General features: G+C 52.5%; 1 protein-coding gene across 1 annotated transcript; it reads left to right on the forward strand.

The window, feature by feature from the left end:
- The first annotated feature begins 475 nt into the window (after nt 1–475).
- On the forward strand, nt 476–17989 carry LOC144677484 (uncharacterized). Its single transcript, XM_078537562.1, has 5 exons — nt 476–1127; nt 2165–2274; nt 5315–5456; nt 6662–8921; nt 16960–17989. The coding sequence occupies exons 1-4, from the start codon at nt 883–885 to the stop codon at nt 8904–8906; spliced, it is 2742 nt and encodes a 913-aa protein (XP_078393688.1). The 5' UTR covers nt 476–882; the 3' UTR covers nt 8907–8921; nt 16960–17989.
- The last annotated feature ends 816 nt before the right edge of the window (nt 17990–18805 follow it).

An 18805-nucleotide genomic window follows, 5' to 3' on the forward strand; every position in this document is an offset into this window, starting at 1 on the left:
GCAGATGAGCTGAGGTGGGTGAAGTCGATAGGCGGGAATAGGTAGTCTTAATGATGGCATGGATATGAGGCCAGAAGCTCATCTCAGAATCAAAGACGACACTAAGGTTGTGAACAGCCTGGCTTAATCTCGGAGTGTTGTCAGGAGACTGTTCCAATCATGGAAAGGTACATCACAGAAGGAGGCCATTCGGCCCAATGTGTCTATGCCACTCTTTGAAAGAGCTACAAATTAGACCCACTTCCCCCGCTCTTTCCCGACTCCACTGTAGGTTTTTTTTAAAAGTATTTATGCAATTCCCCCTTTTGAAAGTTCCTATCGAATCTGCTTCCACCGCCCTTTCGGGCAGCACCTTCCAGATTGCTGTGTAAAACACGAATTCTCCTCATCCTCTCGCTGGCTGTTCTGCCAGAAAACCACACCAGAGACAAAAAGGTTAAGGGTGACGTCAGAATGGGACAGAGGCCAGCAGGTTCAATTTCGTGAAAAAAAAAGACGGAGGCCAGATCAGAGAACGGCCCATCGCTGGTGAGCTCGCTGGACCCGGCAAGGCAGCTGGCCATGAGCAGCATTGATGGAGACTTGGGCATTACCCACCCATCCTGCCCTCCCCACCCCCCCTATAGGAGGCAACTGCCCACTCTGGCTGCTCTGGTGGTGGGTATTGTGAAGCCAACAGGAGGGACAGACAAGTCAAACTTGTCCCTGTGAGTGTGCGTACCTAACCCTCAAAGCAATCCAATCCAATGTAAACTTGACCTTTGTACATGCATGCTGCCCCCTTAAATTCCAGATGAATTGGGCTGGCGGAGAAGCCGCTCTCCTGTATTTGGGAGAAGGTAAATATGTGCTCTGGGTTGGGACTGATGTACCTGGCCTGACATGGCCCTTGAGTTTATATCCATTAATCTGTGTTCATTGCAGACGCTGAGCTTTCAGGGGCGGCTGAAGTTCTTACACGGGCAGAATAAGAAAGCAAAGGATGGTGCCCCCATCCCCCCTCAGCTGGCCCTGTTTGCTGTGGCAACCCCTCTCCAGCCTCCGTCCATCCTGGAGGTGCGGACCAAGACGCTGATATTCCAGACCAAGCACAAGTTGGACTTCACACCACTGGCATGTGACACCAAGTACGTTTGTGTGGGGGAGGGGTGAGGGTGGGGGAAGGTAACAGAGAGCAAGTCTGGGTGGGGGGGGAAGAAGAAACTGGGGAATTGGGGACGCACAGGTAGCTGATACGAGATTGTGTGCTAGCCTTGGTATTGGCCTTCAGGTTATGGCCGCATAGCGGTTATATTACTGGACTAGTAATCCAGATGCGTCAGCTAATGACCCAACGACATGAGTTCAAATCCTAGCACATCTGCTGGGGGAATTTAAATTCAGCTAATTATATTTTTTTAAAACGCTACCATCAGTGATGTTGACCATCAAACTGGCAGACAGTTCATTAATGTCCTTGCGCGGTCTGGCCGACATGATTTAGACCCACAGCAAGGTGCTTGACTCTTACCTGCCCTCCAAAATGGCCAAGCGAGGCACTGTGTTTCTTCCGGAAGACAGGTCACCACACCTTCTCGAGGGCAGTTAAAGGTGGGCAATAAATGCTGGCCTTGCCAGCAACTCCCACATCCCGTGTATGAATCCCCATGGTTCTACCCATCTTTCTTCGTTTCAGCTCAGCATCACTCAAATCCGATTGTCCTCCTCTGTTGCTCTCTCTGGAATGCCCTAACTCTCACTGGTGCAGCACTCTGCAGCTCTCCCGTCTCTCAGTGAGTATCCATTCCGCACGCGTGGACCTTCATGTCAGGAGGCTTCCAACCGGAATCTGCACAAGAGCGCGGTCAGCAAGAGTTGCCCTTTCAAAGTCAGGAGCAAGAATCCTGGCTTTCCCCTCAAAAGTCCAGGGGGGGTGGGAGCAGAGGAGGCCAATACAATACCCAAAGGGAGCATGGACTAGGGGGATCTTAACCTCCTGATGCCAAAGAGGGTAGATCATTTACCCAGGAACAGGCCTTGACGAGGGAGGGGAGGTGTTGGGGTTTGGGGGGCAATGGAGCGGGGAAAGGGGTGCCAGAGATGGTCACCTAGAGATAGGAGTGTGATAGGAATGTGCTGTCTTGAATTGCTTAATTATGGGGTGCTCTCGTTTGGTTGTTTACAGGGGCAAGTTTGTCCTGGGTTACACAGAAATGGAGTTGTGCATGCGAGGTACAGGTTATCAGTTCATCCACGCTGCTGATATGATGTACTGTGCTGATAATCACGTGAGAAGTAAGTACACAACCAAAACCACCTTTCTCTTACATTGAGAATCTACGCGAGGTGGCGGGGGGTGGGGGGGGCGGCCAAGGCCCATATTGCAGGACCACCCGGGTCCAGCAACAACGAAAGACCAGCTGTAAGCAGGGTTTAGGTGATGTCAAGCTTGAGTTTGAAGCCTTTAAATATTATACAAGGAAGGAAGTGAGGATGAGATTGGAACAGCCATTTTAGAAAAGCGATGGTGGCGTTAGGTTGGTTAATGCTGCCTGTCACCTGTTTCCGTTTAATATCCTCGTCGATTTGCATCTACGGAAGACACAGGAGGAGGAGAGTAAATTGCTCCTGTGGTACTATCATCATTCCACAAGAGGGAGGGATCTGCATAGCGAAACACAGAGCTGTCAATTTGCAATCTGTGCACTTACAGCACACAGACACTGCTCACATGTGTAACCTCCGCCTTCCTACCGCCTTCTCTTTATGTTTGCCGATCAAACTGGTCGTTATGTAGATTTCAGTCTTTGGCCTGACGTACCAACTAGCATATTGCGTAGCCCGGAGGGGTACAGATCACAAAGGACTAGCGAACAAAGACTGTATCTGGGTTACAGGGGAAACAGGTAAGCAGGCTGGTGAATGAGACGAAGGGGACCATTGGAAGATACTCCATCAAATAATGGGTGAGCGGGTGGGGGGGTGGTGGGGGGGGCGGGGGGGCAGGTCAGTATATTGGACAATCTGCAATAGTGCCATTAGCATGTGAGACTGAGTTCCAGAGGCCACTTTTGTCACTTTGGTGAAGTGACAATCGACTGTGGGGCGTTTAGCACGGGCTGTCAAATCCTTCCATGGTCTCTCTCCATTCTGTATCGAAGACCCTTCTCTATTGCTGGTCCACACAAGCCAAACCTTCTACCGTCTAACTCTGGATTTCTGCTTGTTCCTAGCTTCCGTCGCTCTAGTTTCAGGGCAATTTCTCGGGCACGGGTGATACTTCTCTCGATAGTCCTCTTCCAAAAGCATTTGCTTCACTATTTCTATCCCCCTGCTTTCAAAATTGTCCAAAGAAAGTTTTGCACATTTTGCGCTTTACCTTTGGACTTGCTCACCAAATTCCTCCACTTCCTGTTTAGCGTCTCTCCCTTGCAAAGTGTTCAGAGAGATTCCCCAGTATGCACCCGAGAGAGGACGTCGGGAATGCTCAAGCTTATGCAACGCAGTGAGCGTTTCGGCAGTCATTGTCCACTCCGAGCCATCACCCCAACCCCACACTGCCCACTCTGAGAGCCCCACTATCTCTGCCCAGCTCTGGGCCCTTCACTCCTCACCAGCCCTCCACCCACCCAGCCCCACGCCACCACAGCCCAGCACCCCCTATCTCTGACTGAGCCTCCCTCGCCCATCTCCGACCCCACCCCCCCCACTGCCAAACCAGTACAATATTGAGCCATTAACTCCAAGCTCCCCCGAGCGTCGGATTTGGGGGCTGCCCAATGCACTGGGGAATCCCTCTGGGGAAGTTCCCAGGTAAGGGTTTGCACAGCAATTGCCCAGAAGTGGCACACTTCCTCTTTGGACAATTGCCCTGCGCTGGAAACAATTCAAATCACATAGTTCAGATGGTTCCAGAGTTAGACTAATAGTTACCCAGGAAAAGTTAGAAAAATTAAAAGCTCTTCTAACTTCTGGGTAACTATGGCAAAGGCCCAGCCCCGTTCCCCTCAGGGCACTCCCCTACCTCTGACTAACCACCCCCGCCCCACCCGTTGACCTCCCACCCCCACCATGAATTCCCCCACCCGCACGGGACTCCTTACCCGACAACCAAACAGCCCCACCCTCCAAATCCCTTTCACTTCCCTTGGCCTGGCAATTTCAATGGGACCTTTAAACTTACCTGCTTTAAAAAAGGGGATTGGGGGGGGGCATGTCCTCCTTCAATTCGACAGTGCTGGACTTCGGAGACAGATGTGCTTCCTGGATCTCGCCTGGCCTGAGCTGGAAGGTCGGGCAAGACAGGCACGGTAAAAATTTGGCGCAGGTAAATGGGCACGGAGTGGCAATCTGGTGCCGATTGCCGCACCGAGGAAGTTACGGCCCATAATATTTCCTTTAGCCGATGTTACTGATCCATTTTTGTTTCTTGTAGTGTCGTGTGTACTAGATCCATAGAAAAATCAGATCAAGAGTCGGTAGTTAGGAAGGCAAATGCAATGTTGGCATTTATTTCGAGAGGAGTAGAATATAAAAGCCAGGGATGTGCTGCTGAGGCTTTATAAGGCTCTGGTCAGACCACATTTAGAATATTGTGAGCAATTTTGGGCCCCGTATCTCAGGAAGGATGTGCTGGCCCTGGAGAGGGTCCAGAGGAGGTTCATGAGAACGATCCCAGGAATGAAAGGATTAACATATGAGGAACGTTTGAGGACTCTGGGTCTATACCCGATGGAGTTTAGAAGGACGAGGGGGGATCTGATTGAAACTTACAGAATACTGAAAGGCCTGGATAGAGTGGACGTGGGGAAGATGTTTCCATTAGTAGGAGAGACTAGGACCCGAGGGCACAGCCTCAGAGTAAAGGGAAGACCTTTTAGAACAGAGATGAGGAGAAACTTCTTTAGCCAGAGAGTAGTGAATCTATGGAATTCATTGCCACAGAAGGCTGTGGAGGCCAGGTCATTGAGTGTATTTAAGACCGAGATAGATAGGTTCTTGATTGGTAAGGGGATCAAAGGTTACGGGGAGAAGGCGGGAGAACGGGGTTGAGAAACGTATCAGCCATGATTGAATGGCGGAGCAGACTCAATGGGCCGAATGGCCTAATTTCTGCTCCTATGTCTTATGGTCTAAGAATTAGCCAATGATGAATGGAATGGATTTCTTGAGTTTTTCTTGATTTGAACTTGTTGGGGAGAAATTTTGTTGGCTCAGCTGGCTAAGATTAGGTGGACCGGGTAGAGTCTGAACTGAGTGCAGCTGGTTTGTGGGAGGAGTGATTTGAAGGGGCCAGCAGCCTTGTCTCACCTCGCACTATGTTGTCCTGTTTCAGTGATTAAAACTGGAGAGAGTGGAATGACTGTGTTCAGATTGCTGACCAAGCAAAACAGTTGGGTTTGGGTTCAGGCGAATGCTCGGCTGGTTTACAAAGGTGGTCGACCCGACTCCATCATCAGCAAGCAAAGACCCTTGACGTAAGTGCATGCTTCGCGGAATGTCAAATTGTTCCTTGGGTTTTAGCATTTCATTTTGATTTGCTCTTGCGCGATAGGTTAGAGAGTCTGACATTATGCGGCACGCGTTGGTGCCTGTTAGCAATCGACACAGAGAATTGGGTGGCTTGCGAGTGGCCTGTGGTGCTATTCATTAGTTTCCCAATGGGAGGGAAGGGCCTGGAGTGCTGGGTTTGTTAGAGCAAAAAGAAGAGTGTTAGTTTGGGGTGGGGGGGTGGTGCGTTCCTGCCTCTGGATTAATACCAGCGAACAAAGGGGTAAGGAACCCTGAAAAAGCGCATGCTTGTTTCTTTTACCTGTTTTTTTTTTTACCCCCAACCCCCACTCCTGCCAAGTCTCCTGCAGAGATCCTGTGGTCCATCTAGGATTCTGGGGCAAGCCACACCACTAGCTGTCCCAGGCAGCTCCTATCCTTGATCACCCAACAACAAGCTAAAAAAGAAAGAGTCAAGGGGCCAAGAGCCTCCCCTTTCCCTCGATGGAGAGTCTCCAACTATTGGGTTGCAGTGTCCAAATAATGGGTCTTTCACTTAGGACTGAGATGAGGAATTCCTTCACTCAGGGGGCGGTGAATCTTTGGGATTCTCTACCCCAGAGGGCTGTGGAGGCTCAGTCATTCAGGGGTGAGATCGATGGAAATTTGGATGCTCAGAGAATCGAGGGGTATGGAACCCGGGCTGGAAGGTCAGCCACGGCCTTGTTGAATGGTGGAGCAGGCCTGAGGGGCAGAATGGCCAGCTTCTGCTCCTAGTTCTCACGTTCTGCTGGTGAGGTAGAAAAGTGTGAGGACACCAGGAGCAGGAGTGGGCCATTCGAACCTTCGAGCCTGCTCCGCCATTCAGTGAGATCATGGCTGACCTCACTTGCATGCTTACGTTGGACCTGGGTTGTGCCTCTTCCAGGGAAGCTTTGGTGGGATGGAAAGCTGATGTGAGAGGTTTCCTCACTACGCCTGAAACCTGAGCAACTGGGAAAAATTCTCTCCTGAAGCCTTGATTCCATTGGCATGTTCTGGGCCAGACTCCAGAATCCAGACTCCAGGGGTCTCCGATCCGCTGTGGTAGCTGCTCATTGCGAGCGCTGTTTGGCTGCAAGCCCACAGGTGCTAGCCTAAGTTAATAAAAACAGCAAGTAACGTGTCTCTCTGTGCTCCAATTTATCCGCAGGAATGAAGAAGGGGAGGAACACCTTCGGAAGAGGTCCATGCAGTTGCCGTTCAATTTTGCCACAGGAGAGGCAGTTCTATACGACACCAACGCATTGCTTTTGGGGCACCTGGATTCATTCCGGGATAAAGGAACGGGTGGCAAGAAGGTCCCCACCGGGGCAAATGGCACCGACCGTAAAAACGGGATCAACCCTAGTTCGATTCTGGGCGCCATGATGACTCAGAACCCGTCGGTGTATGCCTTGCACGGCGAATCAAAGTTTAGCATTGATGACGTCTTCGCGAACGACTTTGCGGTTTTAAACGTGCCCGGCGATTTCTGGCAGCAAGCCAACGGTGGGAAAAACTCTTCGGAGCAGGGGGAGATGAACCTTGGCCAGGATGACCCGCTTTCCACCATCATGGACATCCTGTCTCAGAAGAGCACTGACGAAAACGACCTCTGCGACACTCTGGGAAGCCTGGACGTCGACGTGGAGAACAAAGAGTTGGAGCAATGGGAGGAGACCTTAATGAAAATGGACAGCACTGCGATCCCAGATGATTTCAATGATATCCTCACCTCCGACTTTATATTGTCGTATGTTGAGGACATGCTGACAAAAGAGAGCTCGAAAGCAAATCCATTCCCACAGGACAGCATTGACCCAATGCAAGTAAAATTAATGGGGACCAGCCAACAAAACCCATTTGGGTTCGACACCCAGAACTCAGCAATGCCTGGCTGTCAAAATTCAGTGCCACTTGGCTACCAGGATTCAATGGTGCCTAATCCCCAGACCCCAATGATAACTTGCCCCCAGACCCCAATGATGCCTGGTCCCCAGACCCCAATGATGCCTGGCCCCCAGACCCCAATGATGCCTGGCCCCCAGACCCCAATGGTGCCTAATCCCCAGACCCCAATGATGCCTGGTCCCCAGACCCCAATGATGCCTGGCCCCCAGACCCCAATGATGCCTGGCCCCCAGACCCCAATGATGCCTGGTCCCCAGACCCCAATGATGCCTGGCCCCCAGACCCCAGTGATGCCTGGCCCCCAGACCCCAATGATGCCTGGTCCCCAGACCCCAATGATGCCTGGCCCCCAGACCCCAATGATGCCTGGCCCCCAGACCCCAATGATGCCTGGCCCCCAGACCCCAATGATGCCTGGTCCCCAGACCCCAATGATGCCTGGCCCCCAGACCCCAATGATGCCTGGCCCCCAGACCCCAATGATGCCTGGCCCCCAGACCCCCATGATGCCTGGCCCCCAGACCCCCATGATGCCTAGCCCCCAGAGCCCCATGGTGTCTGCAGCACAGAATCCGCTGCTGCTTGCCCCCCAACACCCAGCGGTCTCTGGGTCACAGGACGCGATGCCATTTGGACTCCAAAATTCAAGCATGAATGAAATGCAACCCGGGGTCCAGAACCCGCTGGGATCTTCCTTGCAGAACCCCCTCGGAATGAGCGTGTGTAGCCCTCCCAGCCTGCAGAGTTTCATTTCGCACAGCCCTCAAAAACAGATCGCCTGCACCCCGCAGAGGATGAGCTGCGCAGAGCAAGTCAACATGGAGAAGGTGCCGGCCCTGCGGTCGCTAAAGAGGAACCTGCAGCAATCCACACTGCAAAGGCCCCGGTACTCGGAGTTAACGGGGCAGCTGAAGGTCCAGCCTTTGAACAGCCCACAGCAGCCGATGGCACAGTGGCCGCTGCAAATGCCGAATGGGCAGCCGGACCCCGGCCAGCCATACCAAGCGTACCGAGCGCCGGAGTCGTCTTGCAGGTTGGCACAAGCCTCCCAAGGCAGGGTTTCTACAGCTTGTTACCTGGACCAAGGCAGCAGCGACCAGCTCCCGTACAGCTGCAGTGTGGCAGCCCAGCAACGGACTTCAGTGAGCCAATTCCTGATGGGGCTGCCCCCCGGCACTGCCAGCAGCTGCATGTTTGCGTCCTGCCAATACCAGGGCCACGGCGAGCCTCTCGTCAGGACCGGACTGTCGTTCGTCGATAGCAGCCCCCTCACTCCTCCGCCCCCCTACAGTAAACTTAAAGTGTCTCCCAATCACAGCCCCTTACAGGCGACCTGTTACTATGAGAAGGACCCTGTCAGCTCTGTGATAGGTTCCTCAGCCGTCCCCATTGGAGAACTGAACACTTACAACACGTCATGTCAATTTGAGCCAAATTTCTCACCCCTACCGATCACTGAGAATTCCGCCTGTCAAATTCCAACAAGTCAGGCACCTTGGAATTAGAACATTTGATTCAAGGTGAGAACGGAGTTTCTACCTGGATAGTACACCCTGCATATTTAATAACTAGCCCATTCAAACCCATAGCTGTATCACTTTCAGGCTGCGATGTCGCTGGGACGTTTTAAGGAGGAGAGCATTCTCCTAGTTGTCTGGCCCGCCGAGGTGTGAGTGGAGGTTTTGGTTCCAGTCTCCTCAGTCGCAGCTCCTCCAGGGTACGAAATATGCTCGGCTCAAAATGAGTCATTAAAGACAAAATTCTGGTTTTAAATCACTCTGCTGTGGCCAGGATTCTTGCTACGTTGGTTGGGATAGGGTTGGGGGTGTTGGTGGAGACGGCTCCGGGCCTTAGTCAGACCTGTGTTTAAAATGAGAAGCGAGCTTCCCACTGAAGTCGGATGTTAACGTGCCTGGGGCGCGGGGTAATGCCGGGTGCATCATCCCCGCTCCCTGCTAAGGCCGGCCCTTGTTCCAGATACCTGTTTGACTGTGTTGGGCCTGTCTTGCTGTCAAGCCAGCAGGTTGAAAGCTTTGGACCGAGGCTAAACACTGAAATGCCGCTTGGTAGCCAATGGTGCAAAAGCTTCAAAGTGGGGAGAGGAGAAATGTAGGCAATTACCTCAGAGCGACACAGCAGGCAAAAGCGCCCTGTGGTGAATGGACAGGCTTGGGGAAAGAAAATTGCACTAAAACGAGAAAGTGGACCAGGTCGGTGGGTACAATGGCAGAACATCAAAATTTGTGCAGGTAATACCTGTCCACTCTCCAATAGTAATCTCATTCACACTGAGCTCCCTCACTAAAACCCTACCCCGACACTGACCCTAACCCTAACCCTAACGTAGCCATGGAGGAGAGCCTGCCAATACTTCACCACATCCTTCAAACCTGCCTCTCGGTACCAGAGATGAACAAAACTCTCTGTCCAATACAGCTTTGCTTCCCAGGAATTGGGTAGGTGTGGCGAAAGAGATAGGAGAGGAGGAGGAAGAACAATCCTGGCACAAAATAAATCAAAAAAAAAAGGAAAGATAAATAAATAAACAAACAATGTGTTAAGCAGGGCACAATAATAAATGAAAAACTAGAAAAAAATGATCAAGTGCTGTGAGGAAACTATAACTCTGTAAAGCAAGTGCGGGAAAATATTTATAAAGTGTAATCACAAGGAATTTTGTCATTAATATAGATTTACATTTTATACAGCCTTCTCATATGCTATGAAACATGAATTACTTTTGAAGTATGAATGTAAGCTCATTAATTTTCACAAGGATGTGTAGCCGCTATTGTTATGCAGGTAAGTCCGTCAGCCAGTTTGCAATCAGTAAGTAATCATAAATGCTAATGAGATGACCCACCACTTGTTCTGGTTTGGATTCAATTGAGGGATCAGGAAGAGAAGCTTTGCTCTAACATCTGAGCCAGAGGCCAACACCAACCACATTGTGGCGTTCCCTCAGCGCTGACCCTCCGACAGCGCGGCGCTCCCTCAGTGCTGACCCTCTGACAGTGCGGCTCTCCCTCAGCGCTGACCCTCCGATGGTGCGGCTCTCCCTCAGTACTGACCCTCCAACAGTGCGGCACTCCCTCAGCGCTGACCCTCCGACAGCGCGGCTCTCCCTCAGCGCTGACCCTCCGACAGTGCGGCGTTCCCTCAGCGCTGACCCTCCAACAGTGCGGCTCTCCCTCAGCGCTGACCCTCCGACAGTGCGGCTCTCCCTCAGTACTGACCCTCCAACAGTGCGGCGCTCCCTCAGCGCTGACCCTCCGATGGCGTGGCGCTCCCTCAGCGCTGACCCCCCAACGGTGCGGTGCTCCCTCAGCGCTGAACCTCTGACAACGCGGTGCTCCCTCAGCGCTGACCCTCCGACAGTGCGGCACTCCCTCAGCGCAGACCCTCCGACAGTGCGGCGCTCCCTCAGCGCTGACCCCCCGACAGTGCAGCGCTCCCTCAGCGCTGACCCTCCGACAGCGCGGCGTTCCCTCAGCACTGACCCTCCGACAGTGCAGCGCTCCCTCAGCGCTGACCCCCCAACAGTGCGGCGCTCCCTCAATACTGACCCCCCCGACGGTGCAGCGCTCCCTCAGCGCTGACCCTCTGACAGTGCGGCACTACCTCAGCGCTGACCCTCCGACAGTGCGGCTCTCCCTCAGTACTGACCCTCCGACAGTGCGGCTCTCCCTCAGTACTGACCCTCCAACGGTGCGGCGCTCCCTCAGTACTGACCCTCCGGCGGTGCGGCGTTCCCTCAGTACTGACCCTCCGACGGTGCGGCACTCCCTCAGTACTGACCCTCCGGCGGTGCGGCGCTCCCTCAGTACTGACCATCCGGCGGTGCGGCGCTCCCTCAGCGCTGACCCTCCGACAGTGCGGCGCTCCCTCAGTACTGACCCTCCGGCGGTGCAGCACTCCCTCAGTACTGACCCTCCGGCGGTGCGGCGTTCCCTCAGTACTGACCCTCCGACGGTGCGGCACTCCCTCAGTACTGACCCTCCGGTGGTGTGGCACTCCCTCAGTACTGACCATCCGGCGGTGCGGCGCTCCCTCAGCGCTGACCCTCCGACAGTGCGGCGCTCCCTCAGTACTGACCCTCCGGCGGTGCAGCACTCCCTTGGCGCTGACCCTCCGGCGGTGCGGCGCTCCCTCAGTGCTGACCCCCCGACGGTGCGGCACTCCCTCAGTACTGACCCTCCGACAGTGCGGTGCTCCCTCAGTACTGACCCTCCGACAGTGCGGCACTCCCTCAGCACTGACCCCCCGACAGTGCGGCACTCCCTCAGCGCTGACCCCCCGACGGTGCGGCACTCCCTCAGCACTGACCCTCCGACAGTGCGGCACTCCCTCAGCGCTGACCCCCTGACAGTGCGGCACTCCCTCAGCGCTGACCCCCCGACAGTGCGGCACTCCCTCAGCGCTGACCCTCCGACAGTGCGGCGTTCCCTCAGTACTGACCCTCCGACGGTGCGGCACTCCCTCAGTACTGACCCTCCGGCGGTGTGGCGCTCCCTCAGTACTGACCATCCGGCGGTGCGGCGCTCCCTCAGCGCTGACCCTCCGACAGTGCGGCGCTCCCTCAGTACTGACCCTCCGGCGGTGCAGCACTCCCTTGGCGCTGACCCTCCGGCGGTGCGGCGCTCCCTCAGTGCTGACCCCCCGACGGTGCGGCACTCCCTCAGTACTGACCCTCCGACAGTGCGGTGCTCCCTCAGTACTGACCCTCCGACAGTGCGGCGCTCCCTCAGCACTGACCCCCCGACAGTGCGGCACTCCCTCAGCGCTGACCCCCCGACGGTGCGGCACTCCCTCAGCACTGACCCTCCGACAGTGCGGCACTCCCTCAGCGCTGACCCCCTGACAGTGCGGCACTCCCTCAGCGCTGACCCCCCGACAGTGCGGCACTCCCTCAGCGCTGACCCTCCGACAGTGCGGCGTTCCCTCAGTACTGACCCTCCGACGGTGCGGCACTCCCTCAGTACTGACCCTCCGGCGGTGTGGCGCTCCCTCAGTACTGACCATCCGGCGGTGCGGCGCTCCCTCAGCGCTGACCCTCCGACAGTGCGGCGCTCCCTCAGTACTGACCCTCCGGCGGTGCAGCACTCCCTTGGCGCTGACCCTCCGGCGGTGCGGCGCTCCCTCAGTGCTGACCCCCCGACGGTGCGGCACTCCCTCAGTACTGACCCTCCGACAGTGCGGCGCACCCTCAGCGCTGACCCCCTGACAGTGCGGCGCACCCTCAGTACTGACCCCCCGACAGTGCGGCGCACCCTCAGCGCTGACCCCCTGACAGTGCGGCGCTCCCTCAGCACTGACTCTCTGACAGTGCAGCACTCCCTCAGTACTGACTCTCTGACAGTGCGGCTCTCCCTCAGCACTGACCCTCCGATGGCAGGACGCTCCCTCAGCGCTGACCCCCCAACTGTGTGGCGCTCCCTTAGCGCTGACCCTCTGACAGTGCGGTGCTCCCTCAGTACTGACCCCCCGATGGTGCAGCACTCCCTCGGCGCTGACCCTCCGTCAGTGCGGCTCTCCCTCAGTACTGACCCTCTGACAGTGCGGCTCTCCCTCAGTACTGACCCTCTGACAGTGCGGCTCTCCCTCAGTACTGACCCTCCAACGGTGCGGCGCTCCCTCAGTACTGACCCTCCGACAGTGCAGCGCTCCCTCAGTACTGACCCTCTGACAGTGCAGCACTCCCTCGGCGCTGACCCTCCGGCGGTGCGGCACTCCCTCAGTACTGACCCTCCGACAGTGCAGCGCTCCCTCAGTACTGACCCTCCGGCGGTGCAGCACTCCCTCAGCGCTGACTCTCCGGCGGTGCGGCACTCCCTCAGTACTGACGCCCTGACGGTGTGGCACTCCATTGGTGCTGATCCCCCGATGGTGCGGCACTCCCTCAGCGCTGACCCTCTGGCAGTGCGGCACTCCCTCAGCACCACACTGCATCTTGGATTACATGCCAAACCCCTACTGTCGAGGTGGAAGCCACAAGCAGCTGTTACGTAGCTCAGACTCACCAACAATGCCATGGTTTACAGTCACCTTAATCACAAATGCGGGTGTGCAAAACGGTATTTTTGCCTTGGAATAATTTTTGCCTCTTTCTTTGTAAACTGTTTGGATGGTTGACATTTTCCTTTGCCCACCTTAGACAGGAACAGTCAGATTTGTTTGTGGCACTTATTCTGCCACCCTGTCAGAGATGAGTTAACACAGACCAGGGATCACCCCTGACCTTTCTCCTTAACTGCCCTGCATTTTCCAAATGTATTTCTAAAACTGTATATACCCTTGCAAGTCTCATACCCTTCCCTAATCTTAGGTCTCCGGGTTGCAGTGCATCATCAGGAGTGGGCAGGGTACCATGGGCCTGTGGTGTTGGGGTAAAGTGACTCCTTTCTCCCCATTTCAATTCTCCCCCTTTCCCACTGTCCAAGACGTTACTCCTTCCCTGGGGTGTGCTCTAACTGGAGTTAGCCGCTCCAGTGAGTTGCCCGTGAGCTATTCCCCTTGTGTGACCTGGACACACAGCGTCGGCAGTCTCGTTGCAGTGCTCCAGGTGGATCCGATCTTGTGCTCGGCCCAATGTTCACTTGTGTGTACACTCTCCAAAAAGGGGGAGCTGATCATGATTGATTTCCATCCACCTCCCTCCTTTGTCCACTTGTCCGAGCCTCACTGTATCTTCTGTTGCAACAGAAGATACAGAGAGAATGTTCCCTCTTGTGGGGAAGAGCGTAACTAGGGACCATCAATATAAAGATAATCACCAAGAAATCCCATTAGGGAATTCAGAAGAAACTCTTTCACCCAGAGAGTGGGGAGAATGTGGAACTCGTTGCCACACAGGGAGTGGTTGAAGCAAATAGTACAGATACATTTAAGGGGAAGCTAAGTGAGCAGAAGAAGGAGAAGTGATGGGGGGTGGGGGGTTAACAATGATCGAGTTAGTTGAGAAAAGGTGGGAGGAGGCTCGAGTGGAGCTTAAACGCTAGCATAGACTGGGCCGCATGGTCTTTCTCCAACAGCTACGTAATCCTACGTATGTGATGTAGAGATACATGAAATTGGAGAGCTGTGTTCCTACTTTAGAAAGGGAAAAACACCTGACTTAGTGCCTCTTGGGTGCCCTTGGATACCATGTTTTTGTTGTGGTTAGTGCTAGGGTGGCACCAGATGTTGCTCCTGCTCCTGCCCCCCTCCTCCTCCCCCTGTCCTCGTAAGATTCCAGCAAGTTCATGAGTGGAGGTGGCACATAGCAAGAGCATTCTACATTCTTGACATCACTCGGGTGGAATTTAACGATGAGGAAATGGACACAAAATGCCTGCTGCCTTTAACTAATCACTTCAACACCATGGGGAGTAGGAAGACAGAGGCTGACTCAGACTCTGGATGCCTAGCTTCTTCATATTACTCCTTTGCTTGTAGGCTCATTTAATCTCCCATGGGCCCATACAACAAAAACTCACATTTATATAGAAGCTTTGATGTAATAAAGCATCCCCAGGTGCTCCACAAGGAGCATTATGAATCAAATTTCGACACCGACCCACATAAGGAGCTATTAGGACAGGTGGTGAAAAGCTTTGTCAAAGAACTAGGTTTTAAGGCATGGCTTAAAGGAACAGAAAGGGGTAGAGAGATTTAGGGGGGGAATTGTGGAGCTGATGGCTCAGGCAGCTGAAGGCACGGCCACCAAAGGCGGAGTGATTAAAATTGGGAATGCATAAGAGGGCAGAATTGGAGGCACGTAGATATCTTGGATGGTTTTGGGGCTGGAGGAGATTACAGAGATAGGGAGGGTGGGGGGGTGTGAGGCCATGGAAGGATTTGAAAACAAGGATGAAAATGTTGAAATCAAGGCTTTCCTTGACGGGGAACCGATGTAGGTCACTGAGCACAGGGGTGATCGAGGAACGGAGCTTGCTGTGAGTTAAGACGGTGGGCAGCAGAGTTTTGGATGATCTCAAGTTTACGGAGGGTGGAATGTGGTTAGACCAGCCAGGCATGTGTTGAAATAGTAAAGTCTAGAGGGGGCGTGAAGGCACGGTTGAGGGTTTCAGCAGCAGATGAGCTGAGACTGGGGGTGGAAGCCAGGTGATGTTCCAGAGGTGGAAATAGGCAGCCTTAGTGACGGCATGAATGTGAAGCCAGAATCTCACCTCGGGATCAACTGTGACACCAAGGTTGTGAACAGACTGGCTTAACCTCCGACTGTTGCCAGGGAGAGGGACAGAGTCAGGAGCTAGGGAACAGAGTTTGCAGTGGGGATTGAAAACAGTTTTCCCAGTATTTAATCGGAGGAAATTTCTGCTCCTCCTGCACTGGATGTCAGATAAGCAGCCTGATAAATTAGCAACATTGGATGAGTTGAGTGAGGTGGTGGTGAGTTCAGCTGGGTGTGAAAGTTAACGCTGTGCTTTTGGATGATGTCACTGAGGGGAAGAAAGTAGATGAGAAAGTAAGCATGAAACGCCCAATATTCCGAGCATGGACCTCTGGCAATTTCTCTCGTATTTAAGAACACTAGAAATAGGAGCGAGAGTGGACCACAAGGCCCATCAAGCCTGCTCCGCCATTCAATACGATCATGGCTGATCTTGGGCTTCAACTCCATTTTCCCACCCACTCCCCCATATCCCTAAATTCCCTGAAAGACTAAATATCTGTCTATCCCAGCCTTAAATCAATTCAACAATGGAGCATGATATACTACAATGGTAGTATAAGGGTGTTCGGCAGAGTAAGGGTTCATGTGGGACTGGAGAATAGTGCTGCCCACGGTATGATGTAAAGAGTCACATGGTGGTAGACTGTGGAGTAGAACCTGGAGGGAGCTGGCATAGAGACACCACCAATGATTGGCAGCACCTTGGACATGTATGTAGTTACCAGTTACCAATAAATGGTTTATGTTTAACCATACAAGTCTCCAGACCTCTCCATGAGATACCAAACAGCATCCTCAACCCTCTGGGGTAGAGAATTCCAAAGATTCACATCCCTTTGGGTGAAGAGATTTCTCCTCATCTCGGCCCTAAATGATCGGCCCCTTATTCTGAGACTAGTTCTAGATTCCCCTGGCCAGCGGAGACAATCTCTCAGTGTCCACCCTATCAAGCCCTTTCAGAATCCTGTCTGCTTCTATGCAATCACCCCTCATTCTTCTAAACTCCAGAGAATATGGGCCCAATTTACTCAGCCTCTCGTCATAGGACAACCCCCTCATCCCAGGGACCAATCAAACGAACCTTCACGTAGCCACCTCCGATGCAGGTATACCCTTTCTACATTCCCACCCCCACAACAGTAGTTGGGCCATCTTACTGCGGCTCTGATATTTCTTTAGGGTGCTTCATTTGATAGGGATAATTTGGAAGCGTTTTTGAGACCTTACTGAGGGATATGCCTGTAAGGTTCCCTACAAATCCAGGCCCCGCTTATCAGCGTTGCCTGCCCCTTTGTGTGAATTGCAAAGCCTTTCTCATTTCAAACATTCAGCCCCTGGGACACCTCAAATCTTCATAACAACGTTTACGATTCCTCCGACAGGGAGAAGCTCTGAGCTGAGGAAGTGGAACACTGGGCACCCTCCTGCTTTGTTACCTGGGAAGGCCGAACCTAAACCTTTGACAGTGTTTAGTGTATAGTGCTGAAGCCCCGACAGACAAGCGTACGACCCAAGTCGCACATTCATCGTAACCTCATGCTACCTAATCTCAAGTATCATGGTGTCGCCAACTACAGTTCCTTGGTGATCGATTTTCTATTGCTCTGTAAAAAGATATTAACTTTTATATTTTTGTATAAAAAAAATGCAGTGTGGTGTTTTGTTTTTTTTTGAGTTGACGTCTCTGATATAATCATGAGCCGTTTTTCTTAGTGGCGATCACAGTTTTTAAGCGCGCTGCACGCCATTGTGCCTGCTCTGTGCATTGGGAGCCTTACGATGAAGGAGATTGTTCCCAAAGAGCTGCCTTCTACTGAGGATTTCATTTTAACCAATCGCTAAGTATTAATTGAAAGACAGAGACATTCACCGTGGGGCATGGGCACCCAGAGACTGAGGCGCTATTGCCAGGCAGGAATCTTACAGCTTGTTTGCACACCAACAGGAGCTGTCCATCGGACAAGTGACTCACTTGGTGTTTCACTCTGAATCTCCTGAAGTTGGGACATAATTCTTTTTTTAAAGAGAAAAAGTTTTTTTAAAAAAAAAACATTTCAACTTTTTGAGCTATTTACGTATTAAATCAATACTTTTAAAAAAAAAGATTTGTGTATAGCGCAGCATATGAAAAAGTGTTTTGATATTATAAATGTCACAATACAGAACCTATTTGTTATTCTGCTGACCGGCTGCATCACCCTTGGCCCTTTGCAGCTCTTGTATTTTAGCACTCAGTATATTGGTGCCTTTCACTTAAATGTCATGTAGTTTTATTATGTGTCTAAACACAGTTGGCTGTTGATAAATTGTATTTTTTTTTTGCTTAAAATTAAAAACATTTTTGTAACCCTTTGTCCTACCCGCCCCCCCCTTCCCTCCCCAATTAAAACTTTTCTTTTTTAAAGGATTATGACACGAATGGGTCTGTGTTTTATTTTGAATGTCATTGTTAAGGTACATTTTAACTATTGAATTCCTCCCACTTGTTGGACGTCTAGAGTGACTCTGCTCCATTCCCTCATTGGCTTCGAGTTTTGTGTGTTTTTCCCCCCTCTCCTGAATGTGCTGGGTTTTACCCTGCTGGGAGGGGCGTGGGTCTGGCTTCCCTCTGATATCTTCGCTCTAAATAGCTATCAGCTCTTCATGCAGGACCCTTTACCATGAGCGCCAGCAGGCTATACGCCTGCGAGATGCCAATGAGGCAAAGCTTCATCTTGGCGTTGCCCAATGTCTAGACACTGACAATGTTCAGCAAGGGAAACTGGTCAGTTTAAGAGGGGAAGGAGCCCAGATTGACCGTTCCCACCATAGTCCAGAAATGTCAATTGAAATGCCCCTCCCTACATCCTTCAGATCAGATAAGGATATGCATATATATATATATATATATATACATACACACATATATATATATATGATATAAGGTTACCCTTTTAAGGCAGAGATGAGGGAGAATTCCTTCTCACTCTGTTTTGGGATTCTCTTCCACAGGGAGCAGTGGCAGCTGGGCCATTGAGTATATTCAAGGCTGAGTTAAGACAGATTTTTGATTTAATTCAAGGGTTTTGGGGGGGGCAGGCAGTAAAGTGGAGTTGAGGTCATATCTGATCATCCAATCTCATGGAGCAAGCTTAAGGGGCCGAATGGCCCCCTCCTGCTCTTAGTTCTTGTTATATTTTTCCTTACGTCCTTATTGTTATCACTCAGAACGGACTGGCGATCAGACCT

The sequence above is a fragment of the Cetorhinus maximus genome, unplaced genomic scaffold (genome assembly GCF_964194155.1).
Source record: "Cetorhinus maximus unplaced genomic scaffold, sCetMax3.hap1.1 HAP1_SCAFFOLD_2579, whole genome shotgun sequence".
Taxonomy (NCBI): Eukaryota; Metazoa; Chordata; class Chondrichthyes; order Lamniformes; family Cetorhinidae; genus Cetorhinus; species Cetorhinus maximus.